The sequence below is a fragment of the Salarias fasciatus genome, chromosome 11, assembly GCF_902148845.1.
Source record: "Salarias fasciatus chromosome 11, fSalaFa1.1, whole genome shotgun sequence".
NCBI classification, from domain to species: Eukaryota; Metazoa; Chordata; class Actinopteri; order Blenniiformes; family Blenniidae; genus Salarias; species Salarias fasciatus.
Genome location: NC_043755.1, coordinates 15,771,544 through 15,790,799, shown reverse-complemented (window position 1 = coordinate 15,790,799; position 19,256 = coordinate 15,771,544). Strand labels below are relative to the sequence as shown.

The window sequence follows — 19,256 nt, the reverse complement described above, 5'->3', positions numbered from 1 at the left end:
TCATTTTAAAGGTGAATAGAACAGGACAAAGGTGATCTGAGTCTCTGACAGCTGAACCCCTTGAAAACACTGTGTTCATAGGGACAACAGAAGCTTTCTGAAACTACTTCATTATTATATTTCTTTGTCTGACTGGTTGCTGTTCAAACGTTTCATTTCCTCCTTCAACCCGCCCCGAAGGTCTCGCCCTCTGAAGTTCTGCAAAGTGTTTTTCCTGTTAAAAGTGAGTATTTTCTCTCAACTGTTGCTTCTGTCTACTCAGGCAGGTTTGTTGGGTTTTTCCACTGTAAACGTGCCATGAGATGTTTTATTTGGCCCCATATAAATCAAATTGAATGGAGAGGATTGTGGATTTTAATGTTTTTTAATTCTATTCCTCATTTCTATTCCTGTGACAGCTGTTGACAGATGTTGACGTGTAGTTAAAGGGAGTTAAATTCACAAATGTATTTACTGTAATTACCCTGATTGAAGTTTGGATTGAAGTTGTTAAATCTAGTTTTGATGAGAGGCGTGGCTTTTTTGGAATATTGTCTGTGCCTACGCCTTTTCTTTTTTTTTTCTTTCTTTTTTTAAGGAGGAGAGATGGGGTGATATAAAGACAGCCCATTGTGGGGCATCATTTAAAACCTCAGCAGCTCAGTGACATCCCACCTTCACAGAATGTATCTGTTTTCACTTATTCTTTGGGTTGTGCTTCTTCCTGAAGGTAAGCTCATGTTCTGCCATCTGTTTTTTTTTTAAAGAGAAATTTGTTTTTAAAGTTTTTTAAGGCATTATTTGCCTTTTGACCCACTCATCTGCACCTCATCTGCAGAAGCTCTACAAATGATCTTATTTAGTGCTGTCCATGTACGTCATTCTTTGAATTTGTATTATTGTAGTCCAGGGTTAATATATTGAAATGCAAAGCTTTTTGATTAACTTTTTTCTCGTAACTGCTGTTTGTTATCCCAGCCTCTGCCCTGAAATGTCGCAAATGTTCAGCGGATGGCTCCTGTGGAACACAAGAATGTATTGCAGGTTTACAGCAGTGTACTGCTGTGCGGTTTACTGCCTCCACAGGTATTTTCTTAAATTTCAATTATTATAATTGTCATTTCTTTCGATGGAAAAAAAAACCCAGTTTACAGGCTCTGTTCTTTGGGTTGCAGGTGACAATAAACTTGCTGACATGAGCGTGAGCGGCTGTGGTTCACCCAAACAGTGTTTGCAGGGTTCAGTTAACTATGGACTTTACAGAACTGCTTTGACCACCAAATGCTGCTCCACCGACCTCTGCAATGATCAACCTGAACCTGGTAATTTATCTCATGTCTTTTGATATTTACTCTCTTGTTGAATCACATATTGAGCTTTATTGCATGAACAAGAACTCCTTGAAAACAGTCACACAATAGAACAAAACCAGTCTTCAATGAAATGAACTTTCCAATCACCTCCTCTACTGAATAAATCTCTATTTCACAGAACCCAGCCGCTCGGATCCAAATGGCAAAAAATGTTTCACTTGTGATGGACAACAGTGCAATGGGACAATGAACTGCTTGGGGGACGAGGACCACTGCATCTCAGCAACAGGTAACAGGATTGTTGTAACATTTTCCTCTGAGCTACATTTATTTCCTCCGCTCAAGGGAACTAATAAATCTGAATCTCATCTAAATTATATCCTCTCTTTATTTTCTCAGCAAAGTTAGAAGGGAAGGAGATAACCGTGAAGGGCTGTGCCTCCCAGGACATGTGCTCTGACATAAATTTCCCAGGATTGGCAGATGCAATTGGACGAGACATGAAATGTTGTCAAGGTGACTTCTGCAACAGTGCCAGTAGCACAAGTGCTGCCCTGCTGCTGTTGGTGGTACCGCTGATCTCTTTGGTTTTGTTTTCTTAGGAAATGAAACCAGTTTTGTTCTTGTCACTTCTGGATATAATCTTTTGTTTAATCTCTAAAATGATGCTTAAGAAGGCAGAAGTTGAAGTGAGTGGAGGGAGAATGTAATTTCTTGTCATAATTATATTATTGATTTCAATTTTAAGAATTTTATTTCATTTGATTTGATTTTACTGCAAGACACATTTCATTTGCTATGCTTATTTTGCATGTTAGGGGAGATCTGGGAGATTGTGCTTGAATATTACTCTTTTTGTCAATAAAACAAAATGTGAAGTTTGAAATTATTTTGAAAAAATGTAATCTTTTGAAAGTGAAATTAATAAAAGCTTTGAAAGCGTACTTGTGTTTTGAGTTTCACCTTCCTCATGGCCATTTAAAGGTAAGTGATACAGAGCCGGGGTTTCTAGCTCTGTGAAGGGAGCCGGCTCATGAGGAGCCGTTTGAAAGAGTCGTTCCAAAGACTGGCTCCTTGATGAACGTCATGTGATCTCTATTGGGACAGAGACATCACCCTCATTCTTGTAGGAGTCAGTCCATTATTTTTTTTTTAATCTAACATGATTACTGTTGGGTATTGAGTTTTTATATAGTGGTGTCAGTGTCTATGGACCCAGATTTGAAAGAAATTTTTGTCTGACAAATATTCCATTGTGCTTTATATTGCATGTCGCCCCCATACAAGTGCATCCAAATGCTGTTATGTGTCTTTTCAGTTAAATGATCAAATTCAGTACCTTCTTCAATTCTCCCTGTCTTGTCCAACCTAACAATGAAGAGTTCATGATCTCAAAATAAATACAGCAATATAAATCTGATGAAATTGTGACAAAATATTTAATGGCGGTATTCATAAAACATCTGTCAACAGACCCATTGTGAGCAAAATATCACATTACCATCACAGTTGTTTTCCTGTATCATATTTTATGACCTCAGATGAACTTCTGCCAGTCAGGCAACAACATGCTCATAAATATACCCACACATTCAGAAAAAGAATACAAAACAAAACCAAACTTCTCATATATCGAAAGAAATAAGTGATGGTCAGCAGAGTGACATCAAGTGGAGTCTCACCGAATCCAGTAGGTCAAAGAAAACCAGGACTCTGCTATCAGACATCTGTCGGGTTGACAAAGAGGAACATTTACAAATCAGATTATGTATACATATATATATATATATATATATATACACACACACACACACACACACACACACACACACACACACACACACACACACACATATATATATATATATATATATATATATATATATATATATGTAGCAATCCCAAGTGATGGCAACATCAGGAAAAAGGAGCACGAGAAGCTGGAGAAATACCAAGGGTTGAGGGAAGAGATCGAGAGAGTGTGGGGCGTGAAGGCAACAGTGATACTGTGGTGCACAGTGGTGATTGGGACACTGGGAGCAGTAACCCCCAAGCTGGGAAGATAGCTCCACCATACACTAGGAACAACATCTGAGATCTCTGTTCAAAAGAGCGCAATCCTAGGAACAGCTAAGATCCTGCGCAGAACCCTCAAGCTCCCAGGCCTCTGGTAGAGGACCCGAGCTTGAAGGAGACAGGCACAATACCACCGGGGTGGCGAGAATACAGGGTTTTTTTTTCATATATATATATACGTATATATATATATTTATAATATATATGTGTGTGTGCGTGTGCGTGTGCGTGTGCGTGTGTGTGTGTTTTTCTTTGCTAAAATTCCTGGTAAAGTGGTCAATACAGTGTTTCAAATGAACTGGTGACCAACTTCCTTTAGCATTTCCTGCTGTTGCTGCTAGTAGTAGCAGATGTTGAAATCAGACTCATGGAAGGTCTGACACGGCCTTTTGTTGGTTTTTAACATCTACCAGCAACTAGGGACGTGAAAGAAACCCATATGCCAATTCATAGGGAAACCAGTTATTCCAAAACACCGCCTCCATTCCAGCTTCTACACACTTCTGCTCTTCCCTCTTCTGCTCTTCGCTCTTCCCTCTTCCGCTAATTAGCTGCTGCATTTAGGTGACTGAAGCATGCTGCGGAAAACCGAAACTCTGAGATGTCGCCAGTCGTTTACATGAAGGCAGCGGTGACAGCTCGGACTCATATGGCACTGAGGAGACACATGAAGGAAGCGTTGACAATTTGCACATAGGAACAGCTCTCAGACAGCTGTGAACTCACTCTCGTCACTTGAAAGAGACGTTCACGACTTGTGAATGGGGGGGCTGCTCAGTCAAGCTTTCTGATATGTAACTTTACTCATCACTGAAATCATGTCAGCCCAGAATGTGGAACATAGATTGAAACCAAATCAGAAACAATAAAACATGAAACAACTTTTTTGATATTTATTCAGGACATAACAAAAGATAAGTGAACAAGCTCGTGTTACGGGCTCAGAGAGAACCGAAATGAAACACAAACTGTAATAGACACATCAAGCTTAGAACTTCAACTCTATTCACCTTTACCCACACAGCACTTTAAAAAAACCACTACATTGAGGAGTTTTACAACCTTAAAAATACTTATTTTCCACCATAAATATGTTACACATTTTTAATGATGTGTACAATGTGCCCTGACATATTCATTACAAGTACCTCTAACAGCGCTAAATTGTCACTTGAAAGTCACAGTGCTGATCCGGCACCAGAATTTTTTGGGGGAGAATTTGAAAGGAATGACGTAATGCGCGCTCCGGCTGGTCATTACTCCGCCAGATGCTTAGTGAGCAACAACTGAGCAGGATCTTCCAGAAAGTAAGAAAAGACTGGCTTCTAGCACTGCCACAGCTCCAGCACAGACTCCACCAGGTAAAAGAAACTTAAATTTTACTTGAGCGCTACTAAACGAGCGAGGAAGGCGTTCACCTCTTCCGTGCACGCAAGCCACAGGGACGAGTTTTTCACTAAGCTGCATTATGCCCAAGGCTTGCAGGGGGCGCTGTTTCGCATAAAACGTGCAAACTCCTCAATGCACCTTTAACAGACATAAAAACACGAAGTGTGACCAATTTTTAAAAATTCAATTAACATTGTAAAAAAATTAAATAAAATTGCAACAACGGAAACGGTATTTGAAGTAACTAAGTAGTAAGGCGGTAATAAGGCGGAACAACACCATTCAGAGACTTTAAAACAAATAAAAGAATCTTAAAATGAATTCTAAAGCACACAAAACCAGAACAGGAGCTGTGTGTTCGCTTTACGAGCTCCAGTTATTAACTGAGCAGCAGCATTCTGAACCAACTGGAGACATGCCAGGGAAGAACGGCAGGCATAGCATTGCAGTAATCCAGCTGAGACGTAATAGAAGCCTTTATCACTGTTTGAAAGTTTTGAACTGCACCGTTGGGATTTACCTTTGACAACTTTTTAAAATGGACTTGGAGTGGCAGGTTTGATTCAAACCTCAGTCTCTCTGTCACAGTGCTGCGCAAACCAAATGATGATCTGGAGATTCAGTTTCAAGCAATTTAGTAAAGTAAAACACATGCACATAATCAGTGGGTGCTTGCATGAAAACTGAAAAGTGTCGGGTCAAAAAGCATCTGCTCAACATGACGGTCTACATCCTGTGTGAAAAACAACTGGTGTGAATTTTGGTTTGATGTTTTTGCAAAGCTTTGCTGCTTTGCTGCTTCCTCTTTCTGTTACTATCTCTTAAAGGGGAACGGTCGTTTTTACAATCTGGTAACAAGACGCTTACGCTATTCATTTTTTTCTTTACTAATGTCTAGAGGCTGGGATGTTTACTGTTTACTTCATTTGAGCAACAACAAAGGATGATACAAGTATATCTGTCAATGAGAAGAGTTGTACATAAACAGTAAAATATTCTGTACACTGTTGCTCAAAAGGACTAGGAACAGGTTTATAACATTCTAGCCAACTCTAGACATTAGTAAAGAAAAAAATGAATATTATTAGCATCACGTTACCTCGACCTGCTCTCCTCCTGCAGCCGCTGGAATGGCATTCTTTTTGAGGTTCATTCTCTGGATCTTCTGGCCTTCATTTCTTTCCTGAACTGGGAAGAAGTCCTCCGATGTGAAGTGGGCACTACACGCCCGATAATCCAAACGTTGTAAAGTTTGAACTTTGATGCTGGGGTCCGAGCGCTATTAGCCATAGCTTCAATAAATCCCGGTCACGAAGTGGGAGCCTGTGAGCTCAGTGACGTCCAGCTGGTCATTTCACTTTCACAACCAGGATATATGCACACTGGAACCATTGTACCAAAGTTACAACCAGCTGAAAATAAACTCTGACTGCCTAAAAAAGCCGATCGAGATGCCGTGGTCTGACTGCAGAGCAGAGACGCTACTTCCATGGAAACAAACAGAATGAATGTGCGCCACGGTGCAGTGTGATGACATCATCGCTTCAGCGCTCCCGGAGAGTTGCTCAATCTAGCCGGTTTACAGACTTCCCAACAGCGTTAAGTGATGCTGACTTAATAAATTTACATGTATCTACCACCCCACAACAAACATAAGAGAAAAGAGCATCTGTAACGGCTGCATGTCGGTGCCCCGCCCGCTGCCGTTATATGGATATGAGAGCATCTAATTATCTCCGAACCAACTGCAAATCACACGAAAGTCAAACGGGTGAGTAAATGTTGTTGTGACGAATGTGAAATAAGGTCCAGATTGTAAAAACGACCGTTCCCCTTTAAGTCAATGGGAAGGTTTTGACTCGTGTCCTGCATCATCCAAATACCTGTAAACCAATTATTTATTTTCCAGTGTGTTTCTTTCCTCTTGGCTAGCTTGTCAGGGTTTCTTATTCATGCAACGTTTAGTTTTAAAATTCTTTTGCTGCCCCCCGGGCCTTTCTTTTGACAGCGTGCCCCTCGTTTCAGTCTATCAGGGTGGGTCTATTGTTGCATGCTATAATCTGGAAGTGTGTATTGTGTAAGGCCTGATTCACACATACGCGGTCACTGCGCGGGCGCGTAGACGGCGCGGGTGCTGGAGCAGCGTGTTCAGGCGTCCCTTTCTCACCAGCGCAGTCTGCGTGAGCGGGTTGTCCGCGGCAATGGGCTACTAGTGTAATATGTTTGAAGCAATTCCAGAGGCGCTTCAGGAGCGAAAGGATGTTTATTCCCAAGAGCAGGTATCCAGAAACGTGCATCGGGAGTCAAAACACACAACACAATGCGGCTTCCGTAGCTCCGGTGTAGACTTATAGATATAGATCTCTAGATATGTGTATCTAGACGCGCGCTCCTCTCAACTGCGCCGAATAGTAAATTCAAACAGAACATATATCTGCATATATGACAACTAGGACCTGTCTTCATTGTTTTCAATGGGACTCCGCTTCAAGCCGCGCGGAAAAATATACAGACCAGAACACTGGCAAAAGCCTCTTGTGTACACCAGTTTGTGAGCAGACATGAGCTCAATACATGCATAGAAAGCCTAGCTGACACGAGATGTGTGTTCATGCCATTGGTTTCAACGGGACGCCGCGCACAGCCCGCTCAAGTCCACGCAGAAAAATAGACTTGATTTCTATTTAGAAATCACGGCGCAGATTTGAACAGGCCACGCGCGGAGCCCGCGCGTTCCCCGCACGTGCAGTGTGAAAGGACTGATCTGTTTGCATGCAGTTCTGACTTTTCTGCACAGACACCATGCAAACCCGGACAGATCCGAGCCCGCACAGCCGCGTGTGTGTGATTGAGGCCTAAGTCTCCAACTCAAGTGGTTGAAGGAAGAAGTAGCTGTGAGCTGTTACCTGATAATGTGTTCATAATTTCAGTTTTGGCATTTATTGTTTATAATCTGTCATTAAAAATGGGTCAAAACTGGGGTGCTGCAATGGCGGCGGTGTAGTAGGGCGTGTTTAGTGAGGGGTCCCGAAGGCTTCCTAAATTGAGCATTTTTTCCCTAAATACTTTTTCAACTATGGCGTATTTTGGGCTCAGTAGTGAACACTAGCTACTTTAATGTCACAAAAGATATTGAAATGGCCTCAATTCTACGGAAATACAAGTACACGGGGGGACATGGAGGAAGGCCTGACACAGCCCCGAACCAGAGTCCTCCGAAAGCCCCGACAGGTGACTCGGCTCCGCCCTCCCCGAGACCCAGCCAACTCGACAAGATGGCGAACCTGAAAGCAGAGGTTCTCCTGGATCTAAAAACTGAAATCTCGGCTGTGATAAAGAGAGAGATGAAAGAGGCCCTTGCGGAGGACTTTAACACTCTTAAGCTGGAGATACAGTCGGTGAAGACGGCGTTAATTAACAACACCACCGCGCTTCGCGCAGACATGGATCAGGTACAAGTCAGAGTCAACGGCATGGAGAATGGGCTTTCTGCATGGTCTGACGAGGTTGTCACCTTATGGGATACAGTGGCTGAATTGAAAGCTGAGGTGAAGGCGCCGAAGAGAAAATGTGAGGATCTGGAGGGTCGGTTGAGGAGGTATAATGTGTGCATACTGGGAGTCCCAGAGACGGAATCCACAGTAGCGGTTGCCAGCATGCTGAAGGAGGCATTACAGCTGTGGAAGGAGCTGCGTGTGGATCGCGCACATTGCTCACCTGCCAGCAGAAACCAGGTGGAAGGCCACGAGTGATTGTGGCGAAATTACATTATCACCAGTGTTGTCACACATTACTTGAAAAGGTAATCCAATTACTGATTACTGATTACTCGTCAAAAATGTAATGTAGTTACTTTACTGATTACTTTGTGACAGCCCCCCTGCTGGTGGTCTGTGGCGGGCATTGGTTTGTGCTTGTGTGGAGGTCTCCTGTCAGAGGGCGCTGTGGTGCGTCCTGGGGCTGCGCCACTTCCGGCTGCCCCTGTTAAAAGCCGGGCTTCTGCCTTCCTCTGGCTGGCTCCCTGTGCTCGCTCTCTGCCTCGCTCTCTTCCTGGGCTGCCAACCTCCACTGACGCTGCCATGCTTTGTGACTGCCATGCCGCCTCTTTCAGGTTCACTTACTGATATGCTTACACGCACATTAGGGATGGGACGAGATCTCGTGTCACGAGATCTCGCGAGATCGAAATGCCGTGAGATCTCGCGAGATCGAATGCCGCGAGATTGAGTAAGTTTCTATAAAGGCAAAAACTGTTTATTAACTGGAATATTGACGGAATAATACATTACATGGCGCACAGCCATATAAACACGTGCAAAACCCTGAATATGCTCATATTCATATTTAAAAACCCGGTCGAAAGGGACATGAAATACTGTTCTGCGCATGTTCTATCCGCAAGGAATCTTGGTCTTCTGAGTACACAAACTACTTGTGATACAGTTTAATTGATTCAACGTAAAGAAAATGTGCGGAAACGATCGTTCAGTTCTTCTATGTTATTAAAAAAACGGTGCATCGCATCAATGAACATTTTACCACGTCTTGCCGGCTCACACTCTTTTTCTAACAGCATGCAGAGAGAGTCTGCAGCGGCTGCAGCGCCCTTCTTTCTCTGTGGTGTCTGTGTAAAATAAGGTTGAACATGCAAACAGCACACCTAGTGGCATGAAGTGCAGATGCAGTCATGGCGTCGTCTGTACGCTGCGGATTGAATGGGAATAGGGGAACTAGGCGGCCGCCGAGGGCGCAGTGTACAGCGGAGGGCGCCGTGGTCGTACAAGGGGCGCCCGCACCCTGACCCTATACTCCGTGCTCCGACGCTGCATGTGAGTACCGCGCCGCTCCCCACACCTTAGCACCAACCCCCCGCCCCCCCCATCTCATCTCGATCTCATGGACTCCATCTCGCGAGACATCTCGTCTCGTGGAATTTGTGTCTCGTCCCACCCCTAATGCACATTTATACTGATCTCCTGCACGCACGTCCGCACCCTTTACAACACCACACACATACACCTACTGGTGATTCCATTTACTGATTACAAACAACATGCACTACAGCTTACTGCGTTATGCTCTCATCTATACTGACAACACACTGATACCTTTTTGTATTTGCAGCTTTTAGGTATATTTAATTAAAGAGAAGAAACCTTAATGATTGAATAAACTTGAATAAAATCCGTACAAGCATAGTGCTCCGCGGAAGGATATACCAGGCGCACAGCGGCTGAGTCTTTGGCTTCTACTGCTGTGCTCCAGTATCTCCTTCAAAAAGTTATGAAAACGTTATCAAAACATTTTTTTAATGTATTGAAAAGAAAACACTTTTTTTTAAAGTTTTATAACCATTCGTATGTACTTCACGTGCTAATACACCATCCCCTAGACCACTGGAAGGAGTAATTTGTCTTCATCAGTCTGGCTTTGTCTCCTCTTCACCTCCAGCAGTTGAGCTAAGCTAATTACGATGCTAACAGCTGGGAGCCAGCCACTGGACGGCCAGACACAAAAAGGTTAATCTTTAATGCTATAGCCAGGCTGACAATAAGTCACAGCTCTGTTGAGCCTCAGATCCCCTCAGCCTTAAGCAGCAATGATTTTTTTAATCTTCTTTAATGACAAAATCATAACTATTAGAGATAAAATTGAAAGCACTCTCCCCAAAGTGGTCAGAGACCAACCAACCATGTCCTCAGATCTGTCAGTAGAACCTGACTCGCAACTACTTAGCTTGCATCCTATTGAACTTTCTGAATTATCCTCAATTGTGGCCTCATCTAAACCTACAACTTGTATATTAGATCCAATCCCAACAAGACTGTTTAAAGACATTTTCCCCCTGATCAGTACATCAATATTAGATGAGATAAACTTATCTTTAGTAACAGGCTATGTTCCACAGGCCTTTAAGGTTGCTGTTATTAAACCTCTCCTCAAAAGTCCCACCCTTGACCCAGGTGTTCTAACAAGTTACAGACCAATATCCAACCTTCCCTTTATTTCTAAAATCCTAGAGAAAGCTGTTGCAAGTCAAGTCTGTGACCATTTATATAATAACGACCTATTTCAGTCTTTTCAATCAGGTTTCAGAGCTCATCACAGTACAGAGACAGCTCTGGTAAAAGTCACTAATCATCTTCTCACAGCCTCAGATAGAGGACTGGCCTCTGTTCTGGTCCTGTGAGATCTCAGTGCTGCATTTGATACTGTTGATCATGATATTCTACGACAGAGACGAGAATATACTATTGGGATTAAAGGTTCAGCTTTAAACTGGTTTCAGTCATATTTAACAGACAGGTTCCACTTTGTTAATGTTAATGAAGATTCTTCAGCTCGGATCAAAGTTAATTATGGAGTTCCACAGGGTTCTGTTTTAGGACCTATACTCTTCACATTATACATGCTTCCTGTAGGGAACATAATCAGGAAACATTCCATTAACTTCCACTGTTATGCAGATGATACACAGATCTACCTATCCCTGAAACCAGATGACACCGATCAACTTGTTAAATTAGAAGCTTGTCTTAATGACATAAAAATCTGGATGAGTCATAATTTTCTCCTGCTAAATTCAGATAAAACAGAAGTTATTTTATTTGGCCCAAAACACCTGAGAGAAAAATTATCTAATCAAATACTGACCCTAGATGGTGTTGCTTTAACTCCCAGTAACACTGTGAGGAACCTGGGAGTGATCTTTGATCAAGACTTATCCTTTAACTTCCATATTAAACAGGTCTGTAGGACCTCCTTCTTTCACCTGCGTAATATTTCTAAAATCAGGAACATGCTGACTCAAAGCGATGCTGAGAAATTAAACCATGCATTTGTGACCTCCAGAGTAGACTACTGTAATTCTTTGTTATCAGGAGGCCCCAATACTTGCCTAAAAAGTCTCCAACTCGTTCAAAATGCTGCAGCAAGAGTTCTCACAAGAACCAGTAGGAGAGATCATATCGCCCCAATGTTAGCCTCTCTTCACTGGCTTCCTGTTAAATCTAGAATAGAATTCAAAATCCTCCTCTTAACCTATAAAGCCCTGAACAACCAGGCCCCATCATATCTTAAACAGCTATTAGTCCCATACTGTCCCAGGAGAACACTTCCTTCTCAGAGTGCTGGTCTGCTGTTCCTATAGGCTCTCTAAAAGTAGAACAGGAGGCAGAGCTTTCAGCTATCAGGCACCTGCTATGTGGAACCAGCTCCCAGTCTCTGTAAGGGAGGCTGACACAGTCTCTGCTTTTAAGACTAGGCTTAAGACCTTTCTTTTCAAAAAAGCTTACAGTTAGGGGTCGTGTCCTCTCTCTCTCTCTCTCTCTCTCTCAACTCTTATGTACCTCTTCTGTAAGGTGATGTTGGGAAAACGAGTTGTGGGTTTATTGCATAATTCTGTGAAACTGTGTCCACTTCAATGGAAATAAAATGATCTCTCCCCCTCTCTCTCTCTTTCCACTGTGGGAGACCAATAGTCAGAACACCAAAACCCTGGACGAAAAGGCTGTGTCTTAGGTGGACTAGAGCTGTGCTTGAGGGATCACAGACAGAACATCAATCGCGGCTGATCCATTGAGACATCCTGGATTCAATGGGTGCAATCAATTCTGATTGGGCATCAATCAAAACAGCTGCTCCACTGATTAATCGAGGTATCCTGGACCCAGTGGGTGTAGGCATTTACTTAACCCCGGGATCCTGCTATGTGGAACCGGCTCCCAGTTCTGCTCCTTTCTCTCCTTCCAATGTAATTTTATTGTATTACTGTAATTTCAACATGTCATTGATGATTGTTCCTCTTGTAGCCTGTGTACCCTGTGTTTATAAATGAAATGTATGTAGATATAAGAAGTTGTCTATAGTATCTCCTTCTCTTTCTCTTTCTGTCCCCTCACCCCAACTGGAATAGCAGAAAGCCGCCACCTCTGATCCTGGTTCTGCAAAGGTTTCTTCTGCTAAAAGGGAGTTTTTCCTTTCCACAGTCACTTATACTTGCTCATGTGGAGCTGTTGGGTTCTCTCTGTAAAAGTGTCTAGAAACGACCATGTTGTAATTGGCACTTCATAAATAAAAGCTGAATTGAATTGAATTGAACTGAATAGAACTCGGCCAAAGTTACACAATAAAAACATAACTGAAAATGGCGTTTTATTCTTATTTTGCACAAATTTCGCTGCTAACCCTATTATTTAAAAAAAAAACCCACACACACACACACACACACACACACACATATATATATATATATATATATATATATATATATATATATATATATATCAGCAACAGCTGATTGCTAAGCTACCAACAGCTGATCACTACTAACAACAGCTGGTCACTAAGCTAACAACTGCTGATCGCTACCAATAAAGGCTGATCGCTGCGCTAACAAACAGCTGATCGCTGAGCTAACAAACAGCCGATCGCTGCGCTAACAAACAGCTGATCGCTGAGCTAACAAACAGCTGATCGCTATCAATCTGAGAAGTGTCGGTCAGAATGGGCCCGAAAAAAGCTTCGGAAGTAGATGACATCAAAATTGCGCTGGACTTTCTCTCAAAGGAGATTGCAGAGATGAAAGAAAAACAAGAAAATATCCTGGAGTTGGTGAGGGAGGTCAAGAAACTGCGTGACCTCAATGATGAAAAGGACAAGAAAATCGCCCTTCTGGAGAGCCAAGTTGCAGACCTCGAACAATATACCAGGATGAATGACCTCATCATCACTGGGCTGCATGTGAAACCCCGCTCATATGCTCGGGCTGTGGATCCAGGGAGCGGGGACATTGCAGTTGAAGAATCTGGATCAGTGGAGCAACAAGTGGCGGCCTTCTTACAATCTAAAGGAATTGACCTAAACTGCAATCATGTTGAGGCCTGTCATGTGTTGTCCAGGAGAAGCACGGGAGAAAAACCACCGGTTGTCATCAGATTTGTAAATAGAAAGCACAAGATTGCGCTCTTAAAGGAAGGAAAAAAGCTCAAAGGAACCAATGTCTACATTAATGAGCACCTAACAAAGCATAACGCAGACATTGCAAAGAAAGCCAGGTACCTGAGAAAGATGAATAAAATTCAACAAACATGGACTTCAAGCTGTAAAGTTTTCATCAAGCTTAATGGAGGACCAGAAGAAGCAAAGGTACTCATGGTAAAAAATCTAGATGAGCTGAGAAAATATGAGTAAAGCAAGCACTGGACAATGAGGTAAGCCACAATCACTCATACCCAATGCATAGCACAGGGATAAACTTAAATACATCAGAGGAAAATATGATACATGGAGACAATGACTATTCCACCACCATGGAGTTTCAAACAACTGAATACACTGAACATACAAGTCTGGATATGGAATACGATATTGATCCAGATAATCATGTCTTTGCTTGCATGGGAAATAACTGTGGATACTACACAGATGAAACGTACAACCAAATCAAGAAGTATGGCAAATTCTCTGTGATTCATATCAACAGTAGAAGTCTTTATAGGAACTTTGAACATATTCAGAACTACTTACAACAATTCACTCAATCTTTCAATATAATTGCAATATCTGAGACATGGATTGGCGAACAGAGGGAGATGAACTTTAAGTTGGATGGATATGACTTTTTACATGTGGACCGAAAAACCAAAGGTGGAGCAGGAGGAGCAGTTGGATTATTTGTCGACAAGAATCTGAAATTCAATGTTGTGGAGAACATGTCTATGGCAATCAAAAACCTGTTTGAGTGTATAACAATTGAGATTCAAAGAGATAACAACAAAAACATAATTTTCAGTTGTATTTATAGAATGTCAGGCTCTTGCATAGTTCAATTTAGTGAGAAAATGGAAGAATTGTTTGCTGGAAAATTAACAAAAACCATAGTCGTGTGTGGAGACTTCAACATAGACCTGCTTAATCCAGATAGTAACAAGATCATTGAGAATTATATTGATACAATATACAGATTAAATTTGTTTCCTAAGATTACTCGACCCACTCGAATAACATCTCGCAGTTCTACATTAATCGACAATATTTTGACCAATGATATTCTTAATGACTCAACCAGTGGACTGTTAGTATGTGATATAAGTGACCATCTACCAGTATTTACAATCTTTGATAGCGGCTGCACATCTGATCAACAGGAGCAAAGAAATCAGTACATAAGGATAAGAACAGAGGAATCAATAAATGCTTTCAAAAGTGACTTAACAACACAGAACTGGGAAGAGGTGTACAATAAAAGAAACGTGCATGATGCATATGATGTGTTTATTAAAATATTTCAAATGTTGTATGATAAAAATTGTCCCTTAAGGAAAAGAAACAAAATTTTTCAACAGAAAGGTAATCCCTGGATGACGAAGGGATTGCAGAATGCCTGTAGGAAGAAGAATTTGCTTTATAAAAAATTCATCAAATCAAGAACTAAAGAAACTGAAAATAAATACAAAGCATATAAAAATAAACTAACTAACATTATCAGAACTGCAAAGAAAGATTATTTATGTAAATTATTGGATAACAATAGAGATAATATAAGAGAACTATGGAAAATACTGAACAATGTAATACATAAATCCAAAGGAAAGGTATGTTACCCCAAGCATTTCACTGTGGAAGGAAAAGAAAATGATAATACGATGGATGTGGCAAATTGTTTCAATAAGTTTTTTGTTAATATTGGAAGTGACCTAGCTGAAAAGATTCCAGATGTGGGGAGAGACACAGCCAATCATAATTTTATAAATCGTAATCTAAGTTCAATGTTCCTGAGAAATGTTGAAGAAAAAGAAGTAATTCAGATAGTTTCAGCATGCAAAAACAAAACATCACGTGATCGCAATGATATTGACATGATTCTTGTCAAAAATGTTATTGAATGTATTTCAAAGCCACTCACCTACATCTGCAATCTATCTTTTCAAACTGGGACATTTCCGAATCAAATGAAAGTATCCAAAGTAATTCCAGTGTATAAAGCCGGGGACAAACATGATTTTACAAATTACAGACCAGTCTCACTACTTTCTCAATTCTCCAAAATATTAGAAAAACTTTTTGTTGCTCGTTTGAATACATTTCTGGAAAAAAATAAAATACTTAAAGGTGTAATACAACATTTTGATTTCCGGGTGGATCACCTAAATAATTGGTGGGTCTGTTTGTCAATCATTCTGACGAGCTGCTTTCGTAAGGCGGTTCTCCGTGCTTGCGCCCAATCAGCTTCTCCCTTTTGCGCATGCGCATTCAGAGTGTCTATGTAGCCGGTGAGCTTCTGAGCTCGTACTTACCGATGGCGAGTCTGACATAATGAAACTGTAGCTGTTTCGGGAAAAAAAAAGCTTTATTTATGAGCGAGGCGGATCGCAGAAACTGTACAGAGCCGTGCACGCCGGAGAAGAGGAGATCGCGCTCGTACACTTCCGCGTTTTCTGGGAGAAGCAGGAGAGCCGGGCGGATGGTCTGGCGCATGCGCGTTGTTCAAAAAGTGAGTAACAGACGTGGGGCTTCGTCTTTTCGAGAAAATGTTGTATTCCACCTTTAATGAAAGTCAGTACGGATTCAGGTCAAATAGGTCAACTGCATTAGCACTTCTAGATTCTGTTGAGGAGATAGCAAATTCATTGGAGAATAAAATGTACACAATTGGAATATTCCTTGACCTCCAGAAGGCTTTTGACACTATTAACCATGATATTTTAATAGATAAGTTAGAGAGGTATGGGATCCGAGGGAGAGTATTGGAATGGGTAAAGAGTTATCTGACTGACCGAAAACAATTTGTACAACTTGGAGATTTCAGTTCTTTATTGTTGGATGTTTCTTGTGGTGTCCCACAGGGGGCAGTATTGGGCCCCATTTTATTTATTCTTTATATAAATGATATATGTAAAGTTTCAGATGTTCTCAAGTTAGTTTTGTTTGCTGATGATACGACTATTTTTTGTACTAGGGATGACCTCCAGGCATTAGAGCAGGAAATGAATACAGAATTGAAAAAAATTAAATCGTGGTTAGATAGAAACAAATTGTCATTAAACTTGGGGAAAACCAAGTTAATGGTGTTTGGAAACATGGGAACAAATGATGTTGAAATTAAGTTGGATGATAAAATTATTGAAAAAGTAAATGAAATAAAATTCTTAGGAGTATTAATAGATGATAAAATTAATTGGAAATCACATATAAGCCATGTTCAAAGAAAAGTTTCAAGAAGTATTTCAGTAATAAATAAGGCAAAACATGATCTAAATAAAAATTCATTGCGTATACTTTATTGTTCATTAGTTTTGCCATATTTTACTTACTGTGCAGAAGTATGGGGAAATAATTATAAAACAGCATTACACCCTCTTGTCATTTTACAGAAGAAAGCAATCAGAATAATACATGGTGTCGGTTACAGAGAACATACAAACATACTTTTTGCAAATTCTAAATTATTAAAATTTCAAGATACTGTTGATTTATTGACTGTACAAATTGTATTTAGGGCAAGTAAGGACAATCTTCCAAAAAAAAAAAAACTTTTATTTTCTAAAAGAGCAGGAGTAGGGTACAATTTACGTCATACACAGAATTTTAAAGCTAGATGGGCGAATAATAAACGGAAAAGACTTTGTCCTTCAGTTCAAGGGGTAAAATTGTGGAACAACCTGGGTAGGAAGCTCAAGGAATGTCCAAATATGAAGTTATTTAAAAAGAAACTGAAAGAAAGTACTTTTGAAAAATATATTAAGGGAAATGATTTTTGTTTATAAAAAAGGAAGTGTTATAAATTGTACTGTGAACACAACTGTGTAACAATGAAGGTTGTAATATCTTGAGCTAAAGAGTTAAAGTAAAGAGGGGTGGGAGATAATAAGTGTTACTTCATCCCACTCCTTTTCGAGCTAATATAAATGTGTTTTGTTATTGTATTATGCTGTATTGATTGTAATGATTTTTGTATATTGTAATGTAATTTTTGTTTACTGCCGAGCACTGTGAATGAAATTCAGCTCGAAACAAAATAAACAAACAAACAAACAATATATATATATATCAGTGGCGATTGCTCTAAGACTGCAAGGGAAGCTCAACTTCCCCTAAAATGTCAAAAAATAAGTGGTCCAATATTTACTGTTGTGTGAACATTTCATTGACTAAATATGCGCTACAACACGTTCATCTTTTGTTCAGAATCGGCTACTTATCTCAAGTAATTGACTCGGCTTTTTTCTCACTCCTCCTCGCAGCGGCACGGCGCTTTAAACAGCCGGACGCTGACCGTCTATGCGGAAGCTAGAGTGGGTTGTTCTGCTGCAGTGAAACTGGACGCTCATTGGATAAAATACTGGGCTGGTCCCGCCCACGGACGCTCAGCGTCTCTGGGGGTCTATGGAGAATTGAGCTGGCCTGGACGCTGAGCTTCTGCGTGCTGATTGGATGATCTGTGTGAAGCTTGATTGACAGCGAAATGAGCAAATCAGCGATCTTGAAGTAAAAAAAATGCACCAAAGTGCTTCTGAAGTTTTTCATTCTGTTGTTCTGAGTTGATTCGGAGGCTTTGCTGATCCCTGGAGACTTTGTGTTTGTGAAAAACGACTAGCGTTGTGTTTGGAGACTCGTTTCGGTCACTCTGTGGTTTCTGTCCTCGACTAGCAGCTGTGGAGCTTCTCCCCTTCTCTCACACAGCCTCCAGCCTCCAGCAGCTCCAGCTGCTCGCTAGCTGCACACAACGGCAGACAATGTGAATGTTGTGGACCGGATTTTGGTGAAGCCATTTGATATTCTTCTTTACGAAGAGAAAATTGGTGTTAAACTGCATAACAGATCAACTCCTAAGACTGAGCTGGTGCCGAAAGGTGGGGAAAAGTAACAGGTCCTTTCAGCTGTCCTGGTCTGACCAGGTGAGCTGCTGACTGAAGTGCTGTCACCAATAAAATGTCCTGCTGGCCATGCCTCTGGATGAAACTATCTCAGGGAGGTGTTGTCTGGTCACAAGTGGGCTTTGAGGATCTGTCTAACTTTGACAGGGCATACAAAAGGCATGAAAGCTAATAGAATTTACATACAAAAAACAGATTACACATATTACAATGTATGCTGAAAATGAGCTTCCCCTCTTTGGAAGACCAGCAGCCGCCACTGAAATATATATATATATATATATATATATATATATATTTGTATATTTTATTAGGGCTGGGCACGTTAACGCGCTATTAACGCCTTAACGCACTGCTTCCTTAACGCCGACAAATATTTTCATCAGGAGGAAGCCCCCCCACCCCCCAACCCCCCCGAGCATGTCCCTCAATGCTGATGAGTATGAGAACAATGCTGAATAAGCTGAAGCCGTGGAGTTCAACATCATAAGGATCACTGCTTTTGGTACATGAGCATCCTGAAAAGTTCTGGTTTTATTAGTCAGGAGTTTAGGAGACTCAGGTCGTTTGGCATCTGCAGCAGGCTCCTGGAGACCTTCTACCAGTCTGTGGTGGCCAGCGC

At 41.2% G+C, this 19,256-nt stretch overlaps 2 protein-coding genes across 3 annotated transcripts in view; one reads left to right on the top strand and one right to left on the bottom strand.

Moving 5' to 3' along the window:
- plex9.1 (PML-like exon 9.1) overlaps nt 1–19,256 on the bottom strand; it is a 967,154-nt gene that overhangs the window by 33,964 nt on the left and 913,934 nt on the right. The window lies entirely within an intron of this gene.
- LOC115397333 (urokinase plasminogen activator surface receptor-like) lies at nt 89–2,127 on the top strand. 2 transcript variants are annotated; one of them, XM_030103582.1, is made up of 6 exons: nt 89–223; nt 578–709; nt 958–1,065; nt 1,155–1,301; nt 1,471–1,581; nt 1,692–2,127. In XM_030103582.1, exons 2-6 carry the CDS (start codon nt 664–666, stop codon nt 1,892–1,894), a joined length of 615 nt encoding a protein of 204 aa, XP_029959442.1. In that variant the 5' UTR covers nt 89–223; nt 578–663; the 3' UTR covers nt 1,895–2,127. The 2 variants fall into 2 exon arrangements, with proteins under 2 accessions (XP_029959442.1, XP_029959441.1); XM_030103581.1 differs by having other exon boundaries at nt 174–262.